This window comes from Dermacentor variabilis, chromosome 1 (assembly GCF_050947875.1).
Source record: "Dermacentor variabilis isolate Ectoservices chromosome 1, ASM5094787v1, whole genome shotgun sequence".
Classification (NCBI taxonomy): Eukaryota; Metazoa; Arthropoda; class Arachnida; order Ixodida; family Ixodidae; genus Dermacentor; species Dermacentor variabilis.
In genome coordinates, this window is record NC_134568.1 from 149,350,252 (window position 1) to 149,362,328 (window position 12,077).

At 49.4% G+C, this 12,077-nt stretch overlaps 1 protein-coding gene across 1 annotated transcript in view; it reads left to right on the forward strand.

Annotated features, from left to right (window-relative positions):
* The window catches only part of LOC142587767 (fatty acid CoA ligase Acsl3-like), a 130,250-nt gene that overhangs the window by 54,146 nt on the left and 64,027 nt on the right, over positions 1-12,077 (forward strand). Inside the window, exon 10 of the mRNA XM_075699049.1 lies at positions 2,131-2,303. Coding sequence (XP_075555164.1) covers positions 2,131-2,303 — 173 coding nt within the window. The remainder of the gene's footprint in view (positions 1-2,130; positions 2,304-12,077) is intronic.

Here is a 12,077-nt window from a genome sequence, read left to right on the forward strand (position 1 = left end):
AATGTACAACTATCTCTGTGCAGTGACAGCATGCTTTGTGATAGCGACAATGCCTAACATTTGCAATGTTCCTGTGCGTTTATCAAGTTACAAGGGTGCGTAACTAACCTCAATAAATGTACTTATTAAAAGGCTAAACTTACTAATTAACTGCCTAATTTCATAAGACTTTCAACTAGACCTAATTTCATAAGCAATAACAAACTAAGCGAACTAAACGTCAATCATGCAACGGTGCCGTGTATAATTTAAGCACAAGCGCATTGCGCGTTAAATTATTTCGCCAAAAATTCCCATTGCATGTTAACTTCGCAAACATGCTGAAATAAATGTTGGTGAGGCGCGTTTCCTCGTGAAAGATATGCACATCACGCAGCTCGGCCATCTGACGCGGCAGATTGTCCCTCTTCTATTTACTCCAATGCCTCTGGTGCCACCTTCTGCCCCTATATATGATACTTTCGGGGAAGTATCGGGACCAGAAGGAAAGTATGGAAGGACGCTAGTATAACTCTCACTGTCTCACGCAGCTGGATCGATTCGTAATCTTAAGAAAGAAACAGTGGTATTGTCATTCAACCGTCCTTGAATAACTTGCCTTCGTGGCCTAGCGGAGACATGTCTCCTTGTCGAAACATTGACTCCAGGCTAAAGACCCTAGGCTGAGGCTTCCCTTGCTCGCCCACTGCTGGTCCTTCCGTGAATGAACATCAAGAAATCGTGACAGGACGGTTGTTAAGAGACTGCTCGCTTGAGCAATAAACAAATGCACTCAGCTGTATATACTGAGCTGTATAAATTATTTATGAAACTTGTACACATTTCTGACGAAGATATATTTGATATTTTTTAAACGCGGTTAACCCTTAATATTTTGACGTACTGGAGACACACACGTTCATGTGCTATCAGCTATAATTGACAGGGTGTACGATTCCGGCACCAGCCCGAGGTTTTGTTTGGGTTTGTGTGAAAACAAAGCAAAAACCCGTCAAGTAAGTGGATCGCTTCATGAATACGTTGGAATATGAAGAAATGTGGGAATACGCGTGTCGAATATGAAGTACTGCAGGTGTTCAAATATATATGTTCTGTGAAGCAAACGGCCGACATCTACTCAGCTTGCGAAAGAAATGCTGAGCTTTGATGCACCCTAATCACGACCGGGTTATGAGGCACGCCGTAGCGGGCGACTCCACGTTAATTTGTGCCACCTGGGGTTCTTTACCGTGCACCTAAATCTAAGTAGATTAGTTTTTTTTTTTGCATTTCGCACCCATCGTATGGCGACCGCCGCGGCTAGGATGCAGCCCACGGCCTCAAGAGCACAACGCCATTGCTGCTGGGATAACGCAGTGGGCTGCTTGAAAAACATTGCAGCTAAAATATGCCCAACACTGAACGAGATTTCTCGGTTGTAACAGCACCTTTAAATCTAACTCCAAACGCATATACCCTGTACTTGTTGCCACACGTACACGCCACCTTATATAATAAATTACATGGACCCATTCAACGAAATGGAGAAATATTGACATTATGCGGACAGTCTCCCGTTGTCTATAAAGTAATTGATAGGTTAACACCGCCTATAAAGTTCTCCCAAGAACTTCCGTCGCTAGTTTAGGTTTTTTTCAACATTAAAAAAGAAAGGCACAGGGTCTATGTTCAGAAAAAGATGTTTAGTGCCACCAGTAAAGTGTTGTACCGTTTTTGGTGCCTCTGTTTTGTACGTAAGTGTAAATACAGGCTTAGGTAAACGATTTGTTAATATGAAATATCTGAACGGAAAAACAATAGCCATGTAATATAACCTGAGTGATTATTTCTATTTTATGCGCTCCTCCAATCCTAAACATGAGCGCAAAATTTTTATTAGGTTAATCCTGCGATGCGTGCGCGTTGCTTGCTTGCATGTTCAGCTGATGTTTTGAAGTCAAGTAGCACGAGACGCGACCATCGAAATGTGCCTCGGAAGAACAGAATATATGAAGCCATCGTTAAATTTATTGTTTGAATTACCCTGTGTCCTTTACCTTAGTTTAATTTGGGACTTTCAGCAAACTATTGGCAGCGAGTTGACGTAAAATAGCGTTGACCACAATAGACAATTGGCTCGCGTGGCTGCAGAATCGTGTTCCGGAACACCAAGTGCATCCTCGGTGGTCAGCTGAAGGCCATAGTGTGCGGCTCGGCTCCGTTGTCCGATGACACGCAGGAGTTCCTCACCAATTGCCTTGACTGTCCCGTGCTCCAGGGCTACGGCCTCACCGAGACTACGGCAGGAGCTACGCTGCAAGACAGTAGGGGGCTCCGATTTTTCTCACCACTTAGTGTAAAGTCTCTTCACTTGCCAAACGGTGCAGGCAGCGATATGTAACCTGCCACTGTATATCAGTAATCAGCACTCGCGTGAAGCGGTATATCTTCCTGTCGGCTTTCCGTGCGCAATTTTTAGCGTAATACAGAGACCGTGAAAAGTTGTCTTCCCTTTTCGGTTTTTCACTGCCCCGTAAAGTTCTGTTGTTTAATTTGCATAAGGACTGGCGCTGTGGGCGTGCAGTCTACGTCCCTCTATGTGTACACACTTAGTAGACAAGTTTTAGAATAGCGTTTGCAACCAAACGTAAACGCATTACGTACGTAAAGAAATAGCGTCGTCCTCACTGCGCATGCTCTGAACGTTACTGGGTCTCTGTGGTTTACGTGCGATATGATAACGTACGCAATTTGGTGAGTTTAATGTTCATAGTATTAACGGACGCCAAGAAATAGCGTTGTCGAACATGGTGGTGCCCATGGCTCCCGCTTCAGCGTGAATTCTCTTGATCGCTACGCTCTCACTTGCGTTGATCGCGAGTAACTACTGAAATGACCTTTCGCTTTCTCTAAACTCACCTGAAACGTTAGTTATGACCGCATAGCGTGTCCAGTTTGTGAGATCGCCGGAACGCTTTCGAGCACTTTCGGCACGTTTACGACCTCTGTTGTAATCGTACCGCTGGCACGAGTTGTTGGGAACTCGGCGCTGACGCCCGTTGTTGCACCTGGGTCGCAAGCCCCAAGGGTAGCGTTGGCCTGGCGGCCTGGGGTACAACTGGAAGCATCCGAAGGTCCCGGCAAAGCATGAGTCGACTGGTAACAACAAAACAACTTGTTTATTCTAACATCGCAAAGAGTTGGCGGTCAGGTTGACCGAAGTAGAGAGACGGGAGAGCACTTTACTCAACAGAAGAAATCGGAGCCCTCTTTTGGCGTCCGGGGGCAGCTGCTTTTATACTCTCGCAGTTGAGGGCAAGAAGGAACCCCTCTATAGACGAGCACGTGACGGTGCCGCTCAGGAACAATGGGATAAGGTGGCGCAGCCGTCGTGCCGGCGCCGTTCGGGCACAATGGGGAGGAGAAGGTGGCTCACACGTCGTGTCGGCTCCTGTCAGACCCCCTCGCTTCACAGTTGTTGGGAGCTCCTCTCCCCGGCTGCCGCGCTTCGACAAGCGTGGGCACCAATATGCACATACACTCACACACGCACATGAAGACACGTGGCATCGGAACATGCCTGGACGCGCTTGGCGGGGAGGCGTAGCGGCGGCGCCGAACGGGCCAAAATGTCTGCCGCTTTGAACGAAGCCCCGGCGTCCGTTGCATCCGCGCCGGCTAAACCGCGCGTCGTAGGCGAAACGTAACAGACCGCCCCGCCGGGGGAAGGAGATCCCGATGGACAGGGGACTGCATCCGCTGTCCGGAGGGATGTCGCTCGATGATGCTCATAACCGAAGTCGGGCGTCCCTCGACGTTTCTTGAGCGCAGCGCACAGAGAAGGCCTCGTTCTCTCGTTCAGGTTCGCACGGGACACTGCAAAGTGACTTCGGGAGAGTTCACATTTTTGTTCTCGTTCCCGGCAAGCGTTAGAACTACGCTGAAACTCAACCGCTTAGTCAGCAAGCACGGCACAACCCTCACTAAGCCCTGCCAGGCTCTTTCCCCTTCTATACCACTGCCTAGTTCCTTACAGTAGTCTAGCAGCACTCAGAACGCGTCCACAAATTGGAAAATTGCACTAGAAAGAACATCATCACTTTGAAACACTAAACAACAGCAATATGTTAAAAATCCTGCCTCAGGAAGAAAAACATCAGTAACAAACAATTTTGAGGCTGATTCCTACGTTAGGGGCTTCGACTTAAGCCATCGGCGTTACCGTTGAGACTCCCCTTTTTGTAGCGCACCTCAAAGGAATATTGTTGCAAAGCGAGGCTCCAGCGCAGGAGGCGGCCATTTTTGGGAGAGATGGTCTGCAGCCATTGGAGAGGGCAGTGATCCGTCTCAATGATAAACCTCGAGCCGGCTAGATAGCATGACAATTTCTGAACGGCCCACACGAGACATGCACACTCTTTCTCGGTGGCGCTATACGCCTGCTCACGACTGGTCAGCTTACGACTAGCATACAGGACGGGGTGTTCTACTTCTCCATTTTCCCGTTGGCACAGTACAACGCCCATGCCTCGCTCACTAGCATCGCACTGAACAACGAACCCTTTTGTATAGTCTGGTGATCGTAGCACAGGCTGGCTTGTTAGGGCACTCTTTAGGGCGCTAAAAGCTCTTTCCTTTGTCTCGTCCCAGACGACTGTTTGGGGCTCTGTTTTTCTTAGAGCATCCGTCAGGGGAGCCGCGATATCAGAGTACCTGGGAATGTACCTCTGATAGTAGCCGGCGACACCTAAGAACGACCGAATATCGGTCTTCGTGCGCGGTTGCGGGAAGTCTCGCACAGCGGCCACTTTTATTTCAGAGGGGCGGCGACGACCCTGACCAATCACGTGACCGAGGTAGACAACCTCAGCCTGTGCTAACTGGCACTTAGGAGCCTTGACTGTCAAGCCCGCTTCGCGCAGGCGGGTTAGCACTGCCCGCAAGTGTGCCATATGCTCAGACCAGGATGCGGAGAATATCGCTACGTCGTGTAAATACGGTAAAGCGAATTCTTGCTGTCCCCGCAACACTTTATCCATGAGGCTTGAAAAACAGTATGGCGCGTTCTTCAAACCAAAACTCAACACTTTAGGACGGAATGTTCCCATTGGTGAAATGAACGCCGCATACCTACTAGCCTCTTCTGTAAGTGGAACCTGCCAATAACCCCTGACAAGATCTAGGGTGGAAATAAACTGAGCGCTACTAACTTTCTCAAGGCGCTCCTCGATGTTAGGGATCGGATAAATTTGATCCTTAGTGATGGAATTAAGCCTGCGGTAGTCGACGCAAGGACGAGGTTCCTTGCCCGGTACCTCAACTAAAATCAAAGGGGAGGTATAATCACTCTCACCTGCCTCAATAACACCGAGCTGTAGCATTTTCTTTACCTCAGCCTCCATAATATCGCTCTGGCGGGGTGACACCCGATACGCCTTGGATCGTACTGGCTCTGGGGAGGTAAGTTCTATATCATGAGTAAGGACAGAAGTCCTACCAGGCCTCTCAGAGAACAGACCTTGAAACTCTTGTAAGAGCTGGTGTAGTTCGGTTTTCTGCTCAGGCGACAGCGATGCTTTACTGATTAAGTCACTAATGACTTGACCGGTGTCTTCCCTGTTCGTCACTGAGCCTAGTCCCGGAAGCTCGACCGGAAGCTCTTCAGGAACGTTTACCATCATGCACACCACTGCTTCCCTTTGTCTATAAGGTTTGAGCAGATTACAGTGGTAAACTTGCTGTGCTTTCCGCTTTCCTGGCAGACTCACCACGTAGTTAACGTCCGACAGTTTCTGAACAATTCGTGCTGGGCCCTCCCACTGCACGTCTAGTTTGTTGTTTAGCGATGTGCGCAATATCATGACCTCATCGCCCACCTCAAAACGACGGGCCCTGGCGGTCCGATCATAATAAACCTTGGCCCTCTGCTGGGCCTTTGCCATTGCTTCACCTGACAACTCCTGTGCCCTTCTTAAGCGTTCGAGGAGCTTAAGCACGTACTCCACCACGACTGGGTCGTCGCCCCTGCCTTCCCACGATTCTCGAAGCATGCGAAGCGGAGATCGCAGCGAGCGACCGTACACCAGCTCAGCTGGCGAAAACCCCGTAGCCGCATGCGGCGCGGTCCGTAATGCAAACATCACCCCAGGCAGACACAGCTCCCAGTCAGTTTGATGTTCAAAACACAATGCTCTCAACACGCGCTTCATGACGGAGTGGAGCTTCTCAACGGAATTCGACTGTGGGTGGTACACTGAGCTGTGTAACAGCTTTACCCCACACCTTTCGAGAAAAGTTGTCGTCAAAGCGCTAGTAAACACTGTGCCCTGATCTGATTGGATTTCCGCAGGGAAACCAACTCGCGCAAATATGGACAGTAGTGCATTGACTATCTCAACTGAGCTGAGTTCTTTAAGCGGCATTGCTTCAGGGAACTTTGTCGCTGGGCAGATCACAGTCAAAATGTGTCTGTACCCCGTGGCTGTTACCGGCAGAGGTCCCACTGTATCAATAACGAGCCGTCTAAAAGGCTCCGTAATGATAGGTACCAATCTCAACGGCGCCCTCGATTTGTCCCCTGGTTTGCCCACCCGCTGACAGGTGTCACATGTCCTCACGAAATGGTCTGCGTCCCGAAAACACCCTGGCCAATAGTACTCTTGCAAGAGACGGTCCTTAGTTTTCTTAACTCCTAGGTGTCCGGACCACGAACCCCCGTGCGACAAGCGCAACAGATCCTGACGGTAGCACTGAGGCACGATCAGCTGATCGAACTCCACTCCTCTGCGGTCTAGATACTTCCGGTACAGGACTCCACCTCTTTCCACAAAGCGAGCATTTTTCTTGGCGATACCTTCCTTGATATTGCAGCGCACGTTTTCTAGGCTGCCATCCTTTTTTTGCTCGGCTATCAAAGCCGACCGGCTGACTTTTAGCAACCTATCAAGTCCGTCTGACGTAGGCGCGATGAGCAAATCTGCAGATAGCTCTTCTAACTTTCCCTTATCGGGCATTTCCTCTCCAGTATCTGGCGCCTTCAACGCTACAGGCTCAATTTTATTCAGTTCGGGCGTGCTCTGAATATCAGCTTGCTGCTCCTCTGACCCTTTCTCATTGTTCGATAACGTCGGCCCCGCAACTACCGCCTTTGCAGCGAGCTCCCGAACCTTCGATCTGGTTAAGGCCTGAACGCTAGCCTCACCAAACAAAAGCCCCTTCTCGCGCAGGAGGTGATCGGACCTGTTTGAAAATAGGTACGGGTACTGGGGGGCAGCATAGATGACACTGCCGCCTCCGTCTCAAGCGCTCCGAAAGGTCCTTCAATAAGCACTTTTGCTACCGGCAGACACACGCTATGAGCTTCCACGTCTTGCTTGATCCATGCACACTCGCCTGTGAACATATCGGGTTCTACGTAGGAGGGGTGAACTACATCCATCGTAGCTGCGGAATCGCGAAGCACTCGGCACTCTTTCCCGTTTACGAGGAGGTCTCGCATGTAAGGCTCGAGAAGCTTCATGTTCTCGTCAGTGCTGCATATTGACAAAAACACAACTTTTGTCTTTGTTTCCGGACACTGCGCCGAAAAGTGACCCGGCTTCTGGCACGTATAACACACGCGCGCTTGCCTCATCTCGAACCGTTTTCTGCGTTCGGCTTCGGTTGCCGCCGTCTCCTTTCGTTCGTTTTGCCGCCGTCTCCGCCGTCTCCTTTCATCCGCACTACGTGTGTCGCCCCTTTCTCTCATGGGCGTGAACTTCGGCCTCTCAAACTTCGAGCCAAATTCACCCTTTTGACCGTCCTTAGCTCCGCGAGCCCGACGCGTCACAAACTCCTCGGCTAGCTCAGCGGCTTTAGCCACCGTACAAACGTCTGGCCTATCCAAGACCCAGTATCGCACGTTCTCAGGTAACCGACTATAAAACTGTTCTAGCCCGAAACACTGCAGAACTTTATCGTGGTCACCGAACGCTTTCTCTTCTTTGAGCCACTCTTGCATGTTTGACATAAGCTTGTAGGCAAACTCTGTATATGACTCATTCTTGCCTTTCTCACTTTCCCGAAACTTCCGACGGAACGCCTCCGCTGACAGCCTGTACTTTTTTAGCAGACTCGATTTCACTTTGTCGAAATCCTCTGCCTCCTCTCTATCCAAGCGAGCGACTACGTCGGCCGCCTCGCCGGGTAACAAAGTGAGCAAGCGCTGTGGCCACGTTTCCCGAGAGAACCCCTGCTTCTCGCACGTTCGCTCAAAGTTAACCAGGAACAAACCAATGTCCTCTCCAAGCTTAAACGGCCGCATCAGGTCAGTCATTTTGAACAATACGCGTTCTCCTGCACCGTGTGCCTGACTTCCATTACGAGCGCGTTCCATCTCTACCTCGAGACGCTTCATTTCCAAAGCGTGTTCGCGCTCTTCTTTTTCTTTCTGCTCTTTAAGTTCGCGCTCCTGTCTTTTTGACCTCTCCTCAATAGTCTCAAGGCATTCCGACAGCTCGTCATCCTCCGCCTCTAACTCAAGAATAGCCTTTAGCAGTTCTGGTTTTCTGAGTTTGTCCGAGACATCCAGACCCAACTCTCTTGCAAGCTCCAGCAATTTCGGTTTGCGCAACGACTTCAAATCCATGGCTGCTCTGAATGCTGCTTTCTCTACTGCCTATTATTGTCTTGCCGCAAACTAACCCGGCAGCAACGACAACCACAATTACCAGCTCTGTTTCTGACACTAACAAAAGCCTGGCAAAGCTCAGAAGAAGAAAGTCCCGCACTCACCAAACCTCGCAGCCAAGAATTCAGCGCAGTCGTTCCGCTGCAGGCAACCAGTCATCACACAGGGCTCGTTGCACTGCTCCCGGATGGTCGTTGAGCTGCTCAGCATACAGTCAACTGCATCTCTTCGCTGCTGGCCTCCGTTGTCGCGATCTCACCGCTGGCAGACAGTTGTTGTAATCGCACCGCTGGCTCGAGTTGTTGGGAACTCGGCGCTGACGCCCGTTGTTGCACCTGGGTCGCAAGCCCCAAGGGTAGCGTTGGCCTGGCGGCCTGGGGTACAACTGGAAGCATCCGAAGGTCCCGGCAAAGCATGAGTCGACTGGTAACAACAAAACAGCTTGTTTATTCTAACATCGCAAAGAGTTGGCGGTCAGGTTGACCGAAGTAGAGAGACGGGAGAGCACTTTACTCAACAGAAGAAATCGGAGCCCTCTTTTGGCGTCCGGGGGCAGCTGCTTTTATACTCTCGCAGTTGAGGGCAAGAAGGAACCCCTCTATAGACGAGCACGTGACGGTGCCGCTCGGGCACAATGGGATAAGGTGGCGCAGCCGTCGTGCCGGCGCCGTTCGGGCACAATGGGGAGGAGAAGGTGGCTCACACGTCGTGTCGGCGCCTGTCGGGCACAATGGGGAGGAGAAGGTGGCTCACACGTCGTGTCGGCTCCTGTCAGACCCCCTCGCTTCACAGTTGTTGGGAGCTCCTCTCCCCGGCTGCCGCGCTTCGACAAGCGTGGGCACCAATATGCACATACACTCACACACGCACATGAAGACACGTGGCATCGGAACATGCCTGGACGCGCTTGGCGGGGAGGCGTAGCGGCGGCGCCGAACGGGCCAAAATGTCTGCCGCTTTGAACGAAGCCCCGGCGTCCGTTGCATCCGCGCCGGCTAAACCGCGCGTCGTAGGCGAAACGTAACACCTCGTTCTGCCAACTCTCCTTTGCTGAGGATCCGTTTTAGCGTCTTTCTTAAGCTTCCGTTGCATGCCGCCGCGACTGTCGACGAGCCACCGCAAGATAAGTAAGGGAAAGCGGGCCAGTCGCAGTCACCGGCACCACCCTCTTCATCCGGTTATCGATATTCAGTGCAGTGGCTCGGCCCCATCGAATCCCTCTCCACTTGAGCGTGCTCCTCGCCCCTTGTGAGCCAATTAGATAAGACAAGCCGCTGAGTGTAGGCAATGTTATTCGTTTTTCAAGCAAACAAAAGGAACGAGGAGAGCGCTTTATTGGTCTATTCAGGCAACCCTGCCGTTGAGCGCCCAATGCTTTTGTCTGCGGTTACGCAAATTTGACGTCAGGATATTGGAATAAAAACATATTGGAATAGTTTTACGTCATAAGGCCCCAACAATAGGATGGTTACTAATGGATCGTCTTGGCTTGGATACGTTTGGCGCCAGACACCAGACGACGCCCTGTTTTATAACGTTTTCCTTACGTTTGCGTTCCCGTACGATAAACTAAAAGTCTTGACGCGCACCATAAAGGGCCGCAAAGGTTCTTACGTTTTACGTACTATGTAAAGCGACAAACGCTATTCTAAAACTGTCTGGTATTTCGAACAAGCTGACCTTATGTTCACGGAGAGAAAAACTGCAACTGCGTTGCTAAGTAGCAGAGATTTATTTCAATTCAATTCAGTTTATTCAACATCATTACACGAGGTCAGGAGCACAGACAAAAACCATTTCTATTAATGGCTTGAAGAAGTTTGTAGCTCGGGTGGCACACAGCAGGGTGCAACGTTGGCGTGGATTGCCTACTCATAACCTATGCAAGCTGCTTACCTAAGAGCATGATAATCACACAGTAAATGTCGTTACAAACGCTTGAATATTACAAGAGAAAAAAGAAAAACAAACAAATAAACGTAATCTCATTGCAGTAGTCAGAGTACATTATGCATTACTGAAATTCAGTCGCATATAGAGCACTTCTTAAAAACGGTCACCGAAAAGCACGTTATTTTGTTAATAGGCAACATTAACATATATCCAATATAGAAGTGCAATTTGGATTAACGACACACGCTCTGGATCCATAAATCACTAGCATTACAAAGAGTATAAGGCAACAAAATTTAATAATGCCAGCTGCCAAACAAGGAAATCATGGAGTTTGTTGCAAACGGATGCTACATCGACGATGCCTTGTCTGAAAAAATCATTCAGCAAAGCTCCCAAAGTAAACGTTAACATTTGTTTGCCGTAATTTGTTCGGAAATTGTCGACAGGGCTCTGAATTTCGGGTGTGGTAGGCCAGTGCTGTTAGTGTGTGTTCTCCTTTCTAAATTATAATATTTACAAAGCCTTTAACAGAACAGCGACTCAGGTTAAACTATATTGTATATGGTTTTGCATGGCAGAGATGCGAGCGTCTTTCCTGCTATTCGGATCGCACGTTTTTGCGAATGCGGGTTGGAGCAACCAGTTCGACTGGGTGTTTCAATCCGCATGAGAAAGCTTCACGCCGTGTAATAGCGGCAGTACTAGATGCCCTTTGTCTGAGCGCCACTGATATTGTTGTACCGGTGGATGCAGCCGATAGGCTTATCGCAGAAGAATGAGACGTTACGCAGTTCGACGGAGGACTGGTGTAAAATGGGGCGTCGTCATCCACAGAATCTTGAAATGGGCTGAAGCAAGAATAATTTTATAGCTGGATCAATATTGGGCTGATGGCTGCACATGATTAAGTTCGTTCGAATGCGCATGCAATGGGAGGCATTTAAGAGTGCAACAACGGAGAGACCATATTCACCTTCACCACGACGCTTTTTATTGGCGTCTTCCTTTCTTTTTCTACATTTCTTAGAAATAGTTGCCGCAGCGAATTACAAGCCTAACGCCGGGGTATACGAGGTCCTCGCTATTAATCATGTATTTCTTGTGCTGTCGGTAACGCGCTAGCAAAACATGCGCAAGCGATACGTACTCTATATGCTCTTGGAGCGCACAGATTAAATAACGTAACAGGTGTTAGGCATTGGTTTAATGCGGCATGGCTTCATGTGTAAAGAAAGCATTGCCATATTGCTCTAGATAAGTTATGCAAGTTTGTAATATGATCAAATATAAACTACTCGGTTGAAACGTTTTGCACGAGCAGCTAGCTAATTTAAAAGTAGGTCCCCGCACACTCTCTGACCGTATAGGACTTCCTTCTGAAAGTTCGTGTTTGTGTCATCTGTGACCAATTAAACAAATAAAGAAAATGATATACATTGAAATCGAAGAGAAAAATGCAATGCTATAGCAATGTATAAAAATGAGTACTCGCAAATACGCAAGCCGCTGTAATGCTGAAGACGAAAACGCCGAC